Source organism: Parus major, chromosome 2, assembly GCF_001522545.3.
Source record: "Parus major isolate Abel chromosome 2, Parus_major1.1, whole genome shotgun sequence".
Lineage (NCBI taxonomy): Eukaryota > Metazoa > Chordata > Aves > Passeriformes > Paridae > Parus > Parus major.
The window spans coordinates 76,896,439-76,917,704 of record NC_031769.1 but is presented as its reverse complement, the minus strand read 5'-3'; the positions used below and the strand labels follow the sequence as shown (position 1 = coordinate 76,917,704).

At 43.4% G+C, this 21,266-nt stretch overlaps 1 protein-coding gene across 1 annotated transcript in view; it reads right to left on the bottom strand.

The window, feature by feature from the left end:
- Positions 1 to 10,880, bottom strand: part of MYO10 (myosin X) — a 159,225-nt gene extending 148,345 nt beyond the window's left edge. Inside the window, exon 1 of the mRNA XM_015619332.3 lies at positions 10,757 to 10,880. Coding sequence (XP_015474818.1) covers positions 10,757 to 10,777 — 21 coding nt within the window. The 5' untranslated portion in view covers positions 10,778 to 10,880. The remainder of the gene's footprint in view (positions 1 to 10,756) is intronic.
- Between the last annotated feature and the right edge of the window lie 10,386 nt (positions 10,881 to 21,266).

Genomic DNA, 21,266 nt, shown 5'->3' with positions numbered 1-21,266 from the left:
CAGGCACAGCATGGCCAGCCAGGCAAGGGAGGGGATTGTCCTGCTCTGCTCTGAGCTGGGGCAGCCTGAATCTTGAGTCCTGTGTTCAGTTTTGAGTGCCACAATATAAGAAAGGTATAAAGCCATCAAGAAGCATCCAAAGGAGGGCCACAAAGATGCTGAAGAATCTGGAGGGGAAGCCATACGAGGGAAGCTGTACCAGGAGCAGCTGAGGTAACTTGGTCTGTTCAGCCTGGAGAAGAGGAGAGTAAAGGGAGACCTCATCACTGTCTACAGCTTCCTTCTGAGGGAAAGCAGAGGGACAGACTCTTCTCTCTGGTGCCCAGTGACAGGATCCGAGGGAATGACATGGAACTGTGCCAGGGGAAGTCTAGGTTGGGTATCAGGAAGAAGTTCTTCACCCAGAGGGTTACTGGGCACTAGAACAAGCTCCCCAGGGAAATGTTCACAGCACCAAGCTTGACACAGATCAATAAGCATTTGGACAATGCTTTCAGGCACATGGTGTGATTCTTGGGGTGTCTTGTGCTGGGCCAGGAGCTGGACTTCAATGATTCTTGCAGGTCTCTTCCAGCTTAAGACATTCAATGATTCTATAATGCCAAAGACCCAACCAGCAAACACACACACAAAACCTACAGCTAGGAAAACTCCTGGTTAAGAGGACAGTAACAGAAGATTATTCTACAAATTTGAAAGGAACTACAAAGCAAAAAAAAAATAAAAAAAAAAAATTCATGCATTTTAAAGTGGTAGCTATCAGATACTGTATCCAACAAGAAGCCCCCTTTGAGGAGCCATCCTACTAAAGCATTTGCTCCCGCTCAGAGTCTTATGCTAGCTCCTCTCCTTCAACCCCCAGGAGTCCCTGGAGCCATCCCAGCAGCAGTGTGACCCATGATCTGTTGCTGAAGCTGTCTGGGCCTCTGCTGCCTTTCTTGTCCCTTCAACTTAGCCACTGACTTATGTGCAGCCACTCTTCTTGCCTAATGTCTACCTGCAGAGTGGGAGGAACATCCCTGTGCTCTTGGACAGTCACAGCTCATATTGCTTACCAAAACTGCTGATGCCGCCTTCCAGCAGGAAAACAAAAAAATCCCAGGAAAACAGAAAAGCTTTTGTGGCCCCTCTGACTGCGTAAAGCAACTGTGCACTTTTCAAATCAAATATTTCCAAACAATATAACGAAATGTTTTTGTAAGTGGCACACAAGTTCAAGAAATCAAAATTCAGAATTACAACCTATATATTTGCTTGAGTCCAGAAGCACCTGGAACACAGTAACTGCTGAATCCCTGTCCAAAGAAAAAGGATTCTAAGACTCAGTATTTCCCTTTTTCACTCAGTAAGGACAGCTGAGAACAAGCCACCAGCAAAGGACCACTGGATGCTCATAAGAAAACACACAGATTTCCATACCACTTTCTGTCCTTCACCAAGTACAAGTGAGGTGGTATCTCCACCTTAACTGCATAGCACAAAGGAACACTACTGACAAAGGTGTAACTACACAGTAAAAGTTTAATACAAATATTTCATCACATTGCAATTAAGTTTATTCATGGGCTTCTGTACAAAAGAAATCTGGGGTACTAACAACTGCACCAGAGCTCTAGAAATTCAAGGTATTGAATCACCAAGGCAAAATGATTGCAGAAATGGTGTGATAGGAACAGAAATTGGGAGTAGAGACTCTTAAAACTAACACAAAACAGAGAATCCACCTTTTGCCTTAAGTGCTGTGAAAATGCCAAAATCCCATCTACCACCTGTTAAAACTTCTCAGATTTGATGTGCAGAGTCTTAGAAATGTTATGGCAAAGAGGAAAAAAAAGGGGCTGCTGCACAAATTACATTTTCTAGCATAGATTTGCTGTGTATATTTATACCTTGAAATAGCTTATCAAGTACCACATGGCAAAATCCGACTGGAGTTTCAAGAACAAAGGGCGCACTTCATGGGACACTCCTCCTGGTACACGGTCTGAAAAGCAGCAGGAAATGCCACCCTTCAAAGCCCTGCTGTAAATGCTGCTCTTATTTTCTTCTGGGGAATATACTAATTGATTGGACACACCAAACAAACCTATTCATTGTACCCATCACCAGAAAGCTGTAATGAGGGGATAAACCCTAATCACAAACCCAGTCTATATTTAATAAGGGGAAGAGATGCAAGAAGATGACCAGCAAAGCAAGAAGTCTGATCTACAGAATGAGCATGTACTCCTCGTCCTGACATGAACTCCAGGAGAACTCCAGTGTGACTCCTGACGTGATTCGTGTCCCGCCAGCTTGGCTCCTTTCTGAAGCAAATAAAAATATAACCTAACCAAGACACAAAGCTGGGTTTGATCCACTAAAATGGTCAAATAGAAATGATGTCCACTCACTCTGTAATCAGATGCGTACATTAAACAAAAGGATTTGACTTCTCCTCAAGATAAACAACTTCATAAGAAAAACATTCTCATTCTCTTAACAAATATGTTTAACTTAATCTGAGAAAACATTTTAATGTCACTCTAAACAACAGCAACTAAAATAAGAACAAATAATCTATTTCCGATTACGCTATAAACATCAATTTTTTTTATAAAACAAGGAATAAACTTCTTTTATCTCCCATCCCCAAACTCAGGGCCAGTTTGGCTGAATCCAAAAGAAAAGGCATGAGAACCTTTCAGAGAAATCCTGCACTCCTCTCAGCAAGATCAACAGGCACATGCAGCACACAACACCAAAACCACACAAGGCTTTGCCAGTAGCACCACTTTCACAGTTCACAATCATTTCAAGAACTACAGAAATGTTTTCACCAGATGCTGGAAAGTTGATCAAAAGTAGTTTTTTAAAGCCTTCTGGAAGTCTATAAGAGAAAGAGCACCAAGGGATTTGGGGTGTTAACTATGATGACAACTTTCAGAAGTACTCTGCTTTGTAATTCCAGCTGACAGCTGGTATTCAGCAACCCTTGAGCCTCAGGTCTCTACCTGAGGTTGTGCTACAGGCACCACAACCAATCCTGACTTTGAACCCGTGATAGCAGACAGGCAGCAAGGTGCCACTCTGCCAGCATTTACTATGCCAAGAAGTTAAGAACAGAGAACACAACCCAGAAGACCCTCAATACTTTTAATGACAACCCCAGTATAAAGCTAGATGTGCCATGAAAAAATGCCCTCAGGTAAGCCTGCTCAGAATGTGAATATAGTTTTTGCCCCCCAGGGGAAACAGCAACAACCAAACACTTTCCTCTGCTAAGGTGTCCTTACAGCAACCCCCTTAAGGGCATTCTCCAAAACAAAAAACACTTGTATTAACACGCTCATGTATCACTGACCTATAATAAAGGATTATTAATAGTTTCCCAAGAATATATAGGAAAAGGCAATACTAATACATCAAAGGGCAGTTAATACTTTGTTTCCTGAGTCCCCCAACACAGCCCTTTACCCTGTGCATGCCACAGCCAGGATCCCATGTGAAGGCACAGCTTGGTCCCTGAAATCTGCTGCTGAGCTACCCTCTCCTTCCTCCTTCCCTAATTTGGAACAAATCGGAACCAAACCCACCAAAAATATCACAGAAACATTTAATCTATCTAAGAGATGGATTAAAAAGAACATTGATTTCTTGAACATTCATCTTAGCTTAATATAAAGTCAAAAACCTAGCGAGGCTTGCTGCAAGATGAAGACAACATACTCTCAAAGAAAAGGAAGACTGATGCCATAAATCTGGTCTGTAATGAGAAAGTGTCCATCCAGTCACAATGTCCATGGAACAAGACATTGCATAATATTTGCCAGACATCCCTACATTGGCTGACCTGGCTGAGGATATCAGGACCAAGCATAACTGATATTTGAACCTGCCTTAGATGACAGTATTTATCACTGGTTTTGCAGAAATGTGTCTAGAAGTGGACAGCATATTCTCTCCCACCATCGTTCTTCTTCTTGCAGGAAGATTTAGAAATACAAGCAATTTTTACTCATTCCTTCTCTCTTAATGAATATTTCCCAGCATATTTTCCCAACATAATGTTCATATTTCCACATAGCAAAGCTGTAGTTTATTCTTCAGCATGGATATAGTTTACTTCACAAGACAGATCTGGAGCATGGTCAATATCAGTTCCCATTATGAACCAAACTTTGAAAAGTTCTGCTTTTATAAGAATGGAGTGTTTGAGCTACTTAACAGACTTCTTAAGAAAAGGATAATCCACTTAGCCTTTCTTAATCAGGGGCTGTCCAGAACAAAGTTGCATTACAGTAAATACAGCCAATGGGTAATGCTCACATTTCAAATATGGGACATCTTGGAAAATCCTAAATAATTAGAGAAAAGAAAAAGGCACCATATAAAATTTGAACCAATAATACCTAAACCCAGTAATTTACCATTAGGTATGGTCCCAACACCAAATCATAGTCATTTATGTCTCACTAATGGTTTAAAATGTCACATAATGATAAATATCAGGAAAAACCAAGAGAAACAAGAACGCCTATGCCATGACCCTCTGATACAAGCCTGAAGTCATAATCAATCCAGGAAGTTTTGAGGTCATATCCCAAAATTTGTAAAGTTGTCACAATTAGTGACTTAAGGCTGATAACTCTTTTTTCCCCCCCTCAGCAAAAGTCTTAATACAGAGTGATTTTTACCTCCTGCCCTTCTACCCCTACTCCACCCAAAACTATGTTCCTGGTTCTCACCACATGTGAAGATTGTGATTCACTAAGGAAAAATACTGACCCTGCAGCCAAAAAGGTTGGTGAGATCAAACTACCCAGAGGACACGCTTCCCTTCAGAACTGCCACTGCACTACAGTCAACCCTCCGGATGCTCTAGGGGTGGAACTGCTGCTCCTGCTCCTGGCTGAAGGCTTCTGGACCTTCCATTGGGTCTGCACCCATCCAAGAGACACAAAAAGAAGTGTTGGGGTTTTTTGTTTTGCTAGAAGTTTTTTTTTAAAGTATCACAAATATTAACAATCCATATTGAAAGAAAAAAAGAAGGAGACACATTATTCACTTACTAGGGGCTGGATAGCACAGTGTATATAGATATTCACACATATGCTCCAGCACATAGAGCCAGGGACCTATCAGCTTTTCTTCAGCTATTTTCTATTATTTTCTAAAGTCAAGAAACAGATTCATGAGACTATATTGGTCTTACTATGCTGAAGACAAAGATTCAGCTGAAATCACCAGAGTGGGAGCTTACCATTGTACAACCATGCATAATATTGATAAGGGCCCCAAAGTTTTCCTTCTATCTTTTGAGGCACACTGGGGCAACAAGAGCACTGAAAGGTTGCAAGGTTTCTCAGATTACTCATGGAACCAGTGCACTAAACTCCCCACAAGTCACTGAAAGCTCAAGCTACCCTTCCTTTTTACTTCCCTCTCTCCCCCAAAGTTGTCCTCTCCTGCCATCACAGAATCATGGAAAAAAAAAAAGTGGAATATCTCTGATAAAAGCCCATGCCACTCGGCCTCAAAAATAAGTTGAGACTAGCCATGCTTTCAAACACTATTCCCTTTTACCAGCCAGCAGGCTGTGTGACAGCTCTGAAACAAAACAAAACAAAACAAACAAAACTAAAGAGGTTCACAACCATCAATATCACCCATACACAGTACTCACCAAATGAAAACATGCATAAAGAAGAATATCTTATTAGAGCAAAATAGCTTACACACAAAGCGCTAACACAAACCTACAATTAGGGAAAAGACCAAAAAAAAAGTTAACATTTCAGTGAGGTATCACCATTATGTAAAAAACCCCCAGACTCAGAAGCAGCCAAGTCTTCTGTAATAGTGGGTTTCACAGCTTTTCTTTGGTTGGAGACTGACTGAACATACCAAAAAACCCACAGGAAGACCCTGCAGAATGTAGAGCCTCTATTGCCAACTTCAAAACCTATGTATTTTGCAGCTTTAAGAGAATTCTTGTGTGATTTTACAATGTGTTCAGTGCCAGGAGGGTTTCTAGGTTTCAGCCCAGTGATGACAAAGTTTCAGTTGTACAAATTTGTCTTATGAAAGGCACATGTGAAGTATCTGTGATGGGCAGTAACCACTACATGGTATTGATGAGCTGAATGTGATTCCCAGCTTGGAGAAAAAAAAAACTGAAAAAAAACTTTATCTTTCTGACTTGATCAGGTAGTGCTAAGCCCCCTTTCAATCTTCTATTCAAAACACAGTGCTCTCTAATTAACCTAAAAATAACTGTAGATAAAACAATCATCAGCTTCCAAAAAAACCTAAATATGAGAAGTCACAGCTCAGAAACTTCAAAGAACACAGCCAATGTCAACAGCCAAAAGAGCCACTATTTCTGCTTGGCATGGCATTGATGCTCAGAAGGTCTCCAGAAACACCTTTATGCCATCACTCATGGGATGATGGTTTTGCCCCACCAGTTTAAAGGATGACTTTGCTGATGTAAGCTACACAGCTTATACCAATACCAAAAGCCGGAACATCAGACCCATGCATGTGTTATCATCAAAACACTTGATGAAAACAAAATGAAAACTGGGGAGACTTTAAAGGTCATCCCAAATGCATACACTGTGCTGCACCGCACAGCCAGAATCCATGTATATAGATCCAAGTATTTATTTGCATCACCAGGTTTTCTCTTCAGGTGAATAACCTTGGTGGTGCCAAAGCCACCTGTCTGCAGGAGGTGATGAACCCTCAAAGGACTCAGTGCTGTGAGGCTGCAATCTGCCAAAGGCTGTAACAAGGGAGCATCAAGGAAAAACTTGCTGCAGGCTGCATAACTGAATTAAGAGCTTCCACATTCAAACAGATACCTCCACTGACACCTTCCTGAAGCTAAATTTTTGTCCCCTATCCTTCCCACACAGGGCGGTTCAACACTTGCTCCCTCAGAATACAAGCTGGGAGCCTTCTCCTTAAAACAGGGTACACAGGCAAGTATGTGCAACTGTGGAGAGCATAAATTAAGGAAATCATTCTGAACTTGAGGCACCAGTGGTAGCGCAACAAATAAAAGCATGGTAGACACAGAGTATCTGCTGTGCCTCAAAGGACACAGGGAGGGTACCCCACAGTTCCAAATAAACTCCTGCACCGTGTTGGAGAAACATCAGCAGGACCTCTATGATAGTGATGCTTTTATAGTGATCTCCCTCAATATCATCTACCCAGACATGCTACACAGAAGGCAGGAGACACAGTTGTGGCCTGTCTCCCCTCTCCTCAATTTCCACAGTTGCAAGGGTGGGGGGAATCCTTTAAGATTCACAACAGCTAAATCCAAACAATCCCTGCAGCCACCCCTATGCACACCATGCTGCAAGTTAGCTCCCCAGGAGCTGAGTACCAGCTTGGAGGGCAGGTTTGGACAAGATGACCTACAGAAGTTTCTCCCAACCTCTGACTTTTCTGACCAGGCAATGTGACACACAAATACCACACTTCTTCTGTGACAAGGACATCAACCACTGTTCAGTGCAACATCCTGTGTGTATTGGTCAAAGCAACTACCACGTAAGGGGAAGAAGATAAACCTGACTTCTGAATCCTCTTCCCTTGCTGCTCTGATAAGCCCTGCTTGGGAACTTTAGACGCTGAAGGGGCAGTTTGAGTTCCCCTCTTCTTGTCTTTTGCCTCATTTGGAAATTACTTTCTTCCTTCCCTCATGGCAAACATCCCCTGTTAGCAGGGATGCATTCTCTCTGGAAAAAAGTCTGACCTCAGCTACCACAGGAGCCTGTTCCCTTGAGACTACTTTGGTTGTTGGTAAAACATATGGGAACAATTTTTCAGGCTGTTTTAAGCAATGAAGCCAAATGGCTCTATTGCATATACCCATATAGGATTTCTATAGGTTTTAATACTTTAGATAAGCAAATATGACTCCAAAAACAAACAAACAAAAAAATAAAAAATTCTACCCCCAACTTTCCTCCAAAGACCCTAAGGCAGCACAGACCAATCAACAGCCTTTAAAACAGCCTCAGAAAACACTTCATCTCTGTATTTAGAATGCAACTTTGTTATTACGTTAATATCTTTCAGCAATCAAAGCATGTTGAGGAGTAAGTTACAGGACAAACTTTTCTAGCCTAATTCTTTACTTAGAGCCACGTGGGGTTTTTTTTGAAATTGGTTGAGCTAGAAAATTGGGACAGGGATGGAAATCAAGGCTTCCCAGGAGACAAGTACAACCACTTGTTGTCCTTTAACAGTAAGAGCTAAGAATACTAAGAAAGAGTAAAGGAAACTGGGCAGAAAGATGGAGAAGTCAAAGAACTGCTAAGTCACAAATGATGGCAGCATGAGATGATTGGCAGGATCCAGGCATTATCCCACACCTCACTTAAGGCAGCAAGTCCCAACAGGAGTACCTCCCATGCGATGTACCTCCTGCTCTCTGGATGCGTCTCACTCAGTTGCCTCCTTTGGTTCCAGTAAGCATCACCCTACTCTGAGGCACGTTATATTTAGCATCTAACTACGGAAAAATACGGGAGAAATAATAATGCAGGGTTTTGGCTTTTTCCTATTAACACCTTTAAGCTGTACAATATTTTCTGCAACAGCCAGACTGAAGAAACTTCTGCCTCCAGTGTGGTGAATAGGAGCTTCTTGGTAATGCTGAGAAACTACTCCTCTGGAGTACCAGGATTTACCCTTTCCTCTATCAGCTTTTCTCCCAAAATATAGTCATATCAGCAGGCTTACATGGCTGACAAGGGAGAGCACAGCACATTGGGCTTTTCACCTGTGCCTTTCATCCAGCTTCCTCCTTCTTCCTCACACTATAACTTATTTTAACGAGAACAGTAATTCCCTTAGATAAGTCAGCAAATATTTTTGTAGAGAGCAGCTGCAGGATGTCTGCCTCGCGCAAATTAAATTACCTAGTGGCTCAATCCAGTGCCTTCAACAGACATTCTTCTGTGGTAGTTGGGTCAGAGTCAGTGCATTTCTGCTATTGTGCCTCATGCTCCCTTATTTTCCATTTACATATGCTCTGCTCCAGAGTGAGGGAAGGAAAATGTTTATACTTGTGGGTGGGACTTTGGATGCAGATTAAAGTCAAGGTGCTATATTTACTGATCTTTTAAAGTAATATCAACATGTTGAAAGGGAGTCAAAGTTCTTAAGAAAGATCAAAGTCCACATGAAGCAACCACAGATTAACATAAATATATGCTGAAATACTAACACAGACTGGCAAAATTTACTTGTATTTTCCCTGGAGCAAATAATTTTGCCTAATAGGGGAGCCAAAACCATGAAAACTCTTCTTCACCTTTATGTAGGGCACACTGCAGTACTTTGTGTTGGGGTGAATGACTCTTCAGACCAATTTTGCAAGGCTAGGTTAATACTACCATATTGCTCACGGCTTACAAGCTTTTGAAAGGTGAGGGCTACATCCTCGAAAGGAAAAAAAAAAAAAAAAAAGTGCAGTATTACTACTTAACTCAGACTTCATCAAAGCTAATCCTGCATTTCTTCCTTCTTATTGCACTTGACAGAACTTTTGTTGTCTGACAAATGAAAAGCCAACAAGCAATAAAGTGTATGACCTTCTTTTATTTGACTAATTACTATTTTGGTAAACAGATCACCTATTTTTCTTGTGGAAGCATCAACAGCAGCACCGAGAACACGAGGGACGTTGTTTCATGAGGGCAAAGGACAGTTTTGCAGATTAATCACAGCCCTGTAAAACAGATGCCTGGCCTGTATTTACAACCCTGACAGTGTAACTGCGTCGGCTAGAGGTGCAATTAAAGCAAGTGTGCAGGCAGTCACCAGAAGTCAGAACCCAGTCACGGGCTTTGCCAGCAAACTACAGGCATAACACACACAGAGAAGACACTGATCCTGCACACTCTACGTTCATAAAGCTGTGTCGACACCAGGCGGGATAAACTGATCCACTAAAATATCGTTGTACAAAAATCAGCTAGCTTGGACCAGAAGAGGACCCAGGTTCTGAGTTTCATCAAATATCGTGAGTCAAAGGAGCAAAGCACCTTTGATTTGGTTTCCTCACCCAACATACTGAAGTTGTCAAGTTCCACAAAAACACGGTAAAGCTTAAACGACTTTCAGGACTTTGCATTTCGTATAAAAGATTTCGTCTGTACTTAATAACATACACTCAACAAACAAACCTTTAAAAAAGGGACCCCAACGGCAGCCCTGCTCCATCGTTTGAAGCCTCTCGTGCTGCCCGCGCAGGGCGGACAAAGCGCGCTCCCCGGCTTTCACACAGGGAGCCCCGCAAGGAGGGACTCCCCCTTCCCTCCCACCCCGGCACGGTTTCGGAGGCAGCGGAAAGCGGGGCAAGGTCTGCCGGTGGGCGCGGAGCTGGGGGCAGAGCCGGGCACCGCAGCCTCCATCCCGCGCTGCTCTAATGAGCCCCGGTTAGCGCCGAGCGCCCGCCCGGCTGCGGACAGCCCGCCGCAGCACCGCTCCAGCCCGGCGGCTCCGAGTTCCGCCCCGACCAGAGCCACAGAGGCCGGGAACTTGGGGGGCGCAGCTCCCTCACTTCCTCCCTCCCTCTCCGCCTGCCTCCCTCTCCCCGGGCGCTGCTCCCGTGAACACCCTGCAAACCGAACTACTCGAGGGATCGAACACTTTCCGTCAGCCTGCCGCCGCTTTCCTGCCGGTATCCTGCCCCACAAAAGCGACTCCACGTTGGAGAAGGAGGAGGATCCCACCGGCCCGCGCTCACCTCCGCCAAGAAGTTGTCCATGGTGGCCCCTCGGCCCGCCCGCGGGTGCGCAGCGCCGGGCACCAGCCGCGCACCATGTGCCGCTCTCGTCCGGCCCGGCCCGGCCCGGCACGGCTCGCCCCACCGAGCCGCCTCAGCCGCCGCGCCGCTCCATCGCGCCCCAGCGCCGGCACCAGCCCGCAGCCTTTGTCCGCCCGCCCCCTCAGCGCCGCTCGGCCGGGCGGTCCCGGCAGCGCATAGCCGCCGCGGGGACCCGCAGCGGGGCTGACGCGCAGGAGGAGGAGGAGGACAAGGAAAGCTCCCGCCGCCGCACACTCCTGCCCGGGGCCGCCCCGTCCCGTCCAGGAGGGGCAGGAGCAGAGGCGGAGCCGGGGCCGCGCCGCTCCCTGCGCCGAGCTCAGCCGCGCCCCCGCCCCGCCCCGGCCCGGCCCGAGTGCGGGCAGCGCCCCCCGGCTCCCCGCTCGTCCCGTGCCGCCCCGTGCCGCTGCTGCCCCCGGTTCGCCGTCCCCGGGGTCCTGGGGACGCGCCTACGGCTGCTCGGGGCGCGGAAAGCCGCGCTGGAATGCGGAGTGAAAGGAGCGTGGGCGCTGCTGGAAGGGGAGCGGAGGCTCGACCCGGTTTGGGGGCAGCTCCGCTCCTTTGCTCGACAGTACAGAGCCGTGCAAAGCTCCGCCATCCGGCCAGAGGTGCTGCCCGAGGTGGTTAAAGAATGCCTACCTGCAGGGTTCTTCTGAGAACGGGCAGCCCTTAGGTAAATGTGTAGCAAACTTATGTACGAGCTCTCCTCAGGTTCGTGTTCCTTTGCTGAACACATCTTGCAGCAGCCACTCGCTGAGACCTCTGCGAATGAAAATAGCCCTCCTTTATATAGTTTTCCAGTCCTTTACATTTCTGCAAAGCAGATTTATAATGTTCAGGATTTGGAGACGTACCTTATTCATAATTTTGTGCTGATCCTTTAGTAACTAACAGGCCAAGAAACGCAGCAAAGGAGAATCAAATCTTGCAGAAACTGGCCTATTTCTTTCACACTGCAGGAAGAAATGTTCTAAAAAATAAATCACAGCCACAAAGAAAGAAAATACAGTATTCTGCTTTTCTGTCACAGGCAGAACCCTAGTATTGGCTTGGGAGCTTGAGCATGTGAGCAGAGTTATGGGAGACCTGGAAACCAGCCTTTGATAATAGAAATAATCATGAGTCTGCAACTCTCATTTTTCAAGGTGTCATGGCCAACATATAGAGCATAAGTGCCACTAAAAAAGGCAAATTTAAGAATACATACATTACACAAGGAAAAACTTTCTAGTTTCACCTTTGTGTCAAAAAAAAAAAATCTGAAAAAGGAGGGGAGCAGGTAAAAGATGTTTGGCTTTGAGATAGGTCACATCCAAAATAGTGTTGTGTTGGTCTTGGAGATTCACACAGTGACATCCATGAAAACTCATGTGCCGTCAAGGTTAGCACCGGGAGAAACCAACACCAGAGGGACTTCCTGCCAAACAAGTACCTCTTAGAGCCTACATGGATGCTTGTGGCTACCTGTCCCATCAGTTTTCAGGCAGAGAGCAACTGCTTTGGACATAGCCAGCTCCTAGAGACCTGCAGCTCTCTCCAGCTCACCTTCCCATGGCCAGTGACAGTGGCTTCTGGCAGAAAAAGCAGAAATGTTTCCCAGCTTGCTGGTAGCACAGCACAAAATCCCTTGGGCAGCATCCCTGTTGCAGCTTGCCAAGGCCAGCTGGGAGACATCCTGCTGGACACCCTGCAGAATCCTGGGAGCTGCCGGGGAATCACTTTTCTTGTCATCCCCCTAATGTCTGCTCCTGGGTAAACAGGTTATACCTTCCTACAGTTGCTCTGAAACTCAAGATTTGCAAAGGATTTCATCTGAATTCACCTGTATACATAGTATCAGCTCACACAGAAGTTAGACTAAATCATTATTTTGCTGTAGATTCTAAGGTATAAATTCCAGTGTGGGAGCTCTGTAACTCTATTCCAAACTACTGCACTTCCAAAGTTACTCCTGGGAAACAGGTTTTTTTCCACAATCACTATGCCAGAAAGCTTCCCGTCTCATACAAGCCTTAGTTTGGCAAGGGCTGAGTCAGACTGAAGGTATTTGTTAAATTATTTTGACTTCTGATTGAATACTTTGTTTGACACCATATTTCTGGAATGTAGCACGCATGTCTGACTACTGCATGTACTCAGGTCTGTGAAACACAACTGGTGTAGGAATTCATGAAGACTTTGAACCAGTTATTCAATAAAAGCAGCCTGTGTTTTTTTAAATGAGAATTCAGTAAATTACAAGAAAATAGAACAGGACCGGTTTTATGCAGCCTAAAAATACATTGCAGAAAGAATGAGTATTCTCTTGTGGTGGGGAAGCATTACAAAAGGGTTGTTAAGCTCCTAAGACTTTGTTAAGATTTAGAACAGCTGTAAAGTTGCATAAAGGATCTAGGAAAAGAGATTTGGGGAGCAGAGGGGAACAGTCACTCCAACAAGCTTCTTCTTTTTCTCCTTCTATGTCTTTTTGTGCCTTTTCTGCTCACAGTTTGTAAGCACTAGCATCTGTGTTTCATAGGAAAGGGGGTTTGAAACATGGCGTTTCCTTTTCCCGCTCTGAAAATGACCCCAAACTAGTCTCTAACTCATTTTATGCAATTGTTTTGGAATTTGGAAAACCCCACAGACACAGTGTACAAAGCTCCATGAACATCTGGAGACTTGGCCAGTTCTGCACAGCTCCGATTTTCTTTTAATCGAGAAATTCCTTCACTGATTGTGTGCCTAAGGTAAATTACTTCCTTTTGAAGCTGCTCCCATGCATGCTGGCTCAGCTTTCAGCTCAAGTGAGGACCAGGAATGGACCAAAAGCTCAGTTCCACCTCCCCAATGACACATCTCACAGGCTGTGAAGATTTTACCCCCTTGTGTGGGTGGTTGGTGGTGAGGTATCTGGTCCTTGGGTCCCTTTCCTGGCTTCAGCCTCTCTCTTACTCCATGCAGCACAGCTTTGGCATTTGCTAGGTTGCTCTCAGATGGTCTGTTAGGCCATATTAGTATCCCTCAGTTACATTTGCTGCATCACATGGGACAGGACTCATCTTCACCCAGACTTTCTGACCTTTTTTCCCTTTTTTCCCAGTAGCTGCTAAAGTCCATACCTGAACAAAGTGTCTGACAAAATCAGACATCTCTTCCTTCCTTAGAGTATTCTCAGAAGCTGGAGCTTTTGTGAAACACTGGCCTTTTAAAACAGATTTTAATTACTCCTGTCTCTATCACCAACTCTATCCCGTTGCAGATTTCCATTTCTGCTCCAGAGGCAAAACCAACTTAGTGTATAAAGCCCAGTTATCTCAAAATCATTTGCTTCACCTGAGCTGTATTTCTTCACAGGGAATTTCCACACATCAGATTTGTGGGGCCTTTTTTAAAGATTTATTGCATATATTATAAAGTTTGTAGACACGATTGCATCCCAAGAAACTGTTAACTCATTCAGTACTTTAAGCACACTTGATCAAATTCTATATGCCCCTTTTTAAAACTGACTTTTCTCCCAGTTTTTGTCTATGACAGCCATCAGGGCCACATGAGGTTTGGTGGGTCCCAGGGCTGGGAGAGTTGGGGGCACACTGGGTGGGTGATGGCAGAGCCATCAGGGTCCATCCCACCACCCCAGCCAAGGGCACTGGGCCATGGAGAGGTAGGGGGAGCCCTTGGGAGTGGGCAGGGATGATCAGGACTGGCGGTGCCCTCAGGGTTGTAAAAGTAAATGTATTTGAAACCAAACAGATTGGGCTGTAGCAAGTACTTGTCTTCACTCCATCTGATTGTCCATGGTGCTGGTTTCTATGCAATTCACAAATCCTGCTTTCTTTTCAATAAGCAAAGACTTGTTCTGTTGCCCCAACCTTAACACAAGATCTGTGGGGGGCATCTTTTTGCTAAAAGCTTTATATTCAATGATTTTTTGGAAAGGCTGCTGAATATTCATTGCATGCATATGATGCTTTTCTCTTTCTTACCTTATCTTATTTTTAGTTGCCTTTTTCCACAAAAAAGATCGTTGGTATTGTTGAACTGAATGATTTTACCTTTTGCATGCCTGACAGGTATATTGCACAAAAGCTTTTTTCACCCTCTGGAAGAGTTTTCTTTACCTTACTGACAGCATTGAAATAGGTTATCTACCTTACCCAAAGCACTACTGTCCCTTCTGTAAGACATGTGGATTGATTTCAGTCAAATAATTAAATGATACATTCAGTTAATTCAATCTTATTGATTAAAAGGAGCCTAAATTAACATTCTCTACTCACCAAAATGAGGCACTGTGTTTCTTTGTTCACGGCTCAACGCCTCATTTCTACCAGTGTTTTCTGTAAAATCTGCTCTCAGATTGTTCTCCCTGGTGTCATTGTCCACAGCACACATCATTTTTGAGTGGGCTTGCTTATGGTCTGTATTTCTGATGACAATTTCTGTTTCATTAAACTTATTCCAAAAGAGGGGTTTTATCCCAACCCTGGGGCTGCTATTGCTCTTTTCAGCTCCTGTCAGGTCTTAGCTAACCAACTTTTTGTAGACAAGATGTTGGGCATTGACAAATGTTTCTGTAATGAGTGACAGTGTACAGGGAGGCTGTTGGCACAGACCACAGTTTTCTACCACTCTAGTTTTGAGGAATACCCATTTCTTATTTGGGATGTGCAGATCCAAAACTGTTACCATGGAGCTAGATTGTCATATGACAGCACATTTAGGACTACCAGCTTAGGGTCTGGTGAAGGCCACTAAGTATGTGTGGTTATACTCAGTTTCTGAGCAGAACCTCCACCTGGGAGATTCTAAGTTTTAATTTCCACATAAGAAAATGTTCTCTACTACAAGACTTCAAGATATGATTTCACAGACTCCAGAGTTTTTTCCCAATGTCACAGAGCCCCTTCCTCATTCAACATCTGTCAGTACACATATGAACAGAGAGCCATCTAACTCTTCATGTTCTTACCCATTTCCTGAATTCTACTCATCCCCTTTGCAGAGCCTTTCTCTTCAGTGCTTATAACCCTTTGTCTGCCCCTTCCCTCCATCCTTCATATCATGAAGTGACCTGCTTCCTTCTGGGCCTCTCAGGCAGCACCACTTCTCGTGGTGGCAACCTATTCCCTGTGTGCAGCTCAGTCCTGGTGTTCTGAGCTTCACTGACTCTTCATCTCATTTAAGACTGCTGCTGCACTTAGTTGTCACCAGCACCTTTTAATCCAGCTGGTCTCCTCTTACAATCTTACTTGCAACCTATTCATTTAAATTCTGTTTGTCAGCTTGGAATATAGTTTCTGCAGAAGATACCAACAGAGAGAGCTGTGTTGCACAAGAGCATTGGTTTATCATATAAAGATACCCACGGAAAGAAAAACGGTGGAGTGAAAGACAAAAAAACTATCAAAAAAGCTTAGAATCAGTTAAGAGATAAAGGTATAAGTAAAACATAAGAAAAAAACAAAAATAAATGAAAGCTTTTCTCATCTTCTGCATTAGATTGTGAACACACTTTCCTTGCTTTCACCCAGGAAGCCTGTATGGAGATGAGTGTGTGAAGGCAACTTGTAGTTGCAAACGCTGAAGTCACAGTTTATGACATGTTCATTTATCAGGTAGTCAGACCTGCACAAAACATCTCAGCACCTCTCTGAAGGTCACTGCCCACAGAGCAGGGCCCAGAAGGGAGCCCACGAGGGCACCTTTTGCTGCCTCAGTGCCATGTAAGCCAGATTAGTTCAAAACACTTCCCCTAGCAGTTTAAACTAGGTCATCCTTGTTCTGCTGAGGCAAACAAGCAACACCCACACTTTCCTTGCCACTGGCAGTACTATGGAAGGAAAAACCTCCAGTAAAAGGGCATCAAAGCCCAGTAAGCGCCAGTCGTACCTTGAGCAATTGGCACTGTTCAACCAGCAAATTTAAGTCAAAGGCTGCCTTCTCACTTGTGGTGTCGGGCCAGTTTAAACCATGCCCATGCTCTCTCCCTACCATTTATTACTTCCCCAGCTGTGACGTGAAGGGTAAGTCTGCCTGAGTACTGTGGCTTGGCACCTTATGAATTATTTTACAGGTATCTCCCATTTCTCATGCTTGGATTCCTTTTGGGGAGCAGTTCCAGAGTGTGCCCTCTGTGGAAAATTAAGCTAAAAGATGTGCTCTATAAACAGTCTTGGTAAATAAGAATCAGGATATAAGACCAGATTAGTGCTTGTCTGAAATGCAGCCCCTGAAATGCACCTAGGATGGGCAATGGGCCCAGCGTGGTATTTCACTCTACAGATGTGCTCTTATTTTCCTGCACTCCTTACTTGTGTTGCATAACTGTTATATCTCTGTGGATTGATTCAGCAAATGGGGGATGGAAAACTGATCCAAACTTTTCTTTTGGTTTGGGTTCTCTTCTTGTGTTGGTTTTCTTAAAACAAAAACTTGTCAAAGTTTTGATTCTAATTAATTACCTGAGAAGGTTCAGATAAATACCTTGCAAACAAATATTGTTGCAACATGGAGAAGTACAAGAACAAGGGTGTTCTGCATTGCTGCTAGCATCTGTTCCTTGGACCAGGTCACAGCTTCAAAGAGCCAGGAGGAACAACCTTCACAGTCTCTTGCGCTTCGCAGAAAGTTTATCCATTTCGCATATTTAAGGCTTTATCAGCCTGAGGTACAATTGATATTTTCCACCAGTGCTGTTCTGTTAAAAGTTTCTTCCCATGTGTCTGCTATGGTAAGAAATATTCTTCCCCTTTGCCCCTAGATTCTTTCCTGTGTTTGAAATCAAGAAATCCCATCATAGAACAAGAGAGCTAAATATTAATTTCAAAGTGGACAGAGTTTCCCACAAAGTCTGTGAAGGCCTAAATGACACCACACAGTCTTTGAGAGACACTCAGAATACTGAGAACCTATACATTATAAAGGAGAATATTCTTTAGAAATTTGTTAAAAACAGTATTTAGTAATACAAAAATGAAATATGATGATTGTATCTTTTCATAATTACATTTACAACTTAACAAATCTTGTCTGAAATTATCTCAAAACCTTCTCTGGTATTGCACTGATGTGATAGGTTCAATTTTGGTAGTTAAATTTTTGCCCAAATACATTGTTTTGCTTTAATATATTATTGTGCATAATTTTAGGATGTGTTTAGGTCTCAATCAAACTACAACTATATAGGTTTGCCTATTTACTGAATGCATTCAAGTGAATAAACATGCCATTTTTTTGTTATAATCAAAAGCAAAGTTCCTGGCTTACATCAGTCTGTTGTCCCAGAATAGAATCAAAGGCTTCTGAGGTAGCTTAGGTCCCTATTTAGAAATAGGAAAACCTTTGTTTTGTGTACACAGACACTGAGCATCCCAGTGTGAGATGTTAGAGGAAGCTGGGGGTTAGAAAGCCCAGTGCCAGCTACATTCTTGGCATGCAGTCTGCCTGTAGCAGTATTTGGTGTTTCTGTTTACTTGCCACATATGAGAATTAGTAGACTGGAAAGACATGGTAGGCATGTTTAGTACCAGGCTGGTTAAAGGATATATGAGACTTCATCTTCTGTTTCCCTTGATTCTTATCCCAGCTGTTTTACCATTTACCAGTCCCCTAACACCCATAAAGCTGTAGCAAAACAATTCTTTTCTTAGTCAATGAATTACAGGATTTGCACAGGATGCAGCAGCAAGCTGTAAACAAAAAATGAAGTAGAAAACAATTCCATAAATACAATTGTTAACAATTGAATAACAAACACAGTAGCAAACATGGTATTTTTCAACAACCTGACAGTATCAAGCCTTCTAATTCCAATGGGCATTATTCAGCTAGAAACTGGGAAATAACTTACATTTGGATCTTTGCAAATTCTTTCTTGCAACAGCAAACACCTGTGTGTATTTACTACCAGAATTTTGCTCCTTTTTGTCTTTTCCTCCCAGCTGCTGCAAATAGGATACGGTAGAATATATTGACCAATGAACCCTTTTCCCCTGCTTCACTCCCACAACTGGTTCAGAATTCCACAACTGGGAAGATTTCTTGTCTTTGTGGGCAGAAGTTTGAGTACAACAGCGTGGTGTATGTGGGATCTGCCCTTCATTTATATTGGTAAATTTTTCCATTGGAAAACTACTGAATCTTTGATAGAGGTTTGGGGGTGTTTTTTCTCAAAAGCATTCTAAGCCCTTTTAGAAGCTCTGCAACACAGCTTGCCCCTTCTGCATCTAGCACAAATTCTCCTTCAAGTTTAAAGACATTAAAAGTAAGCGATAATCTCTTCAGAGAGGAAAACTAAACCAATGTATTTGTGGGACAATCCCAGCAGAATCAAATCAGATGGAGGGAAATCATTTGGAGGGTGAGCAGAGTAGTTCCATTCCTCCCAGTCATTAAAAACTGCAGAAGATCAAGCCCTTGCTCTGTGCCCAGGTAAAACTCTGCAGACAATTCTCATCAACTGAAGAGTAATCTGGCAGAAGGACTCTGCCTAGGCTGGAGGGAGAATCTTTAAATTCCAATCTAGACTAAATTTCTCGGTGGCAACAAAACTGAAGGGTATTTTGTCCTGACTAAAAATAAAAATGCCTGGCTAAATTCAGGGCAGCCTTTGCTACTGACTGATTTGAATAAGCTTTGCTAGTTGAAAGAGACAAGTGGATCAACTTTGTAGGTACATTTAGTGAATCAACTTTTCCCTAGAAGCACTGGGAGAAGGTTTCCTCTTCAGAAAAATAGGTGAATCTCTACTCAGGGAAGACGTCAACATTAGAAAATAAACATCAGAAGGTAGAGCTGAGTTTTGTTAAGAACCAAATGTGTGCTAAATTAGGGTTGTATGTTCTGCCTTTTGTTAATGGCATCCTCAAAGGATACTGACTCACTGGATGACTGAAGTGTTTGTGGCTTGGGACCCATCCTGAGCCACTCATCCTAGAGCTAGGGAAACTCTTCCCTTCTCTTAATGTAAGGAAGCTTCCAGATTCAATAGTCATGTGCTTCAATACCAAGAAATAGGAGCAGAAAAGCACTCAAGTAAGGCTCTCTTAAATTAAACAAGTTACCATCTTGTGAGGTGATCCAGCTACTGGTGAGATTTTCTAACAGGGAACAATCAGGATTTCATCAGCCTTTGAGTACTGTTCTTTTACCACTCAGTCAGAGCAGTGATTGGTTTTGCAAGCACCCATTCACCCTGTCCCAGCAAGGAGGGCTTTGCCAGCTATGGACATAGACAGACCACAACTGTGGTCTGAGGAAAAGAATTAAAGGAACCAGCCAGGTTGATTTGTTCTCATCCATTTTGGCTGCCTTCAGAACATCTCTGTGATGAAAATTCCTGTGTCTTCTCTTTGCACAACTCTACACACTTTCAGTGGTTTTTCTGTTGCTCCTGGAAAGTGATAGGTGAGAGGGCTGCACATGTCTGAATCAGCACTGGTTTTATTCTCAGGTGTTTTAGCCTGATTAGAAATTCCTCTCTTCCTATTACTCAGGTGTCAGGATTACTGCTGTAGAAAACATCTGCTTTTAGGGAAAAGAAATAAATAATTCAAATATCATACTGGAAGTGACCCTGTTCTACCCCCATAGAGATGTTTTCCAGGGCCTTCTAGCAGTCATAATCATTGTGATGTCTCTACCCTGTGATGCTGGCACTGTTTTACCTTCATGCTGCACTAAACCCCTGGCATGTAAGAAATGGAACTTCCCAGTGGAAAGATGATAAAGGATTATCATTGTCAGTATATTTTAGTCAGAACATCAGAATTGTATATTTTCCTAACACTTGGCCTGACTTCAGAAAGGTAGAAATCCATAACTATTCTTACAGAAAAAAATATATATTTTTAATTTTACAGTTAATTATTTTTAGTAGTCTATGTGTTTTATAGAAGCACCCAAGCTGAGGAAGTTTTAAAACCAATGAAGTTTCCACACTTAAATGTAAAGTGCTAATGCAGTTTGAAAAGTCTGGGCAGGGTTCTGTTGAGCAAGTTAGTTATGCATGCAGTGAAAAGATGCCTTCAAGGTGCTCACAAAGCTAGGAACCTGCTGAAGCATTCCTAGGGTTTTCTCATTCCTCTTTTATTCACCTCTGCCTGTTTCTGTTGCTACCAGGTACCTTTTGTTTCCAAATCATTGCCATGCGAGTGGACTTTTGGAATGCCGGCAGCTCTGGCTAAGGCACAGAGTCCCGTGCATGAGTGGCAGCAGTCACATGTCAGGGTTGCCGTGATGTCTCAGCTGTCTGAAGATGAGCTTGTGCTTCAGCTGTCACTGAACTGCACCAAGGGACAGCACTCTTCATAAAGTGGTCTTTAAAACACACAGCTCTCCTGTTTAGCCATAAAACCCGGGAACATGAAGTGATGTGTGAGCTATTTTAAATGTTAATTTTCAAATCCTTCCTGTTTTAAACATTGAAAGTTGATAACAATGCTGATGA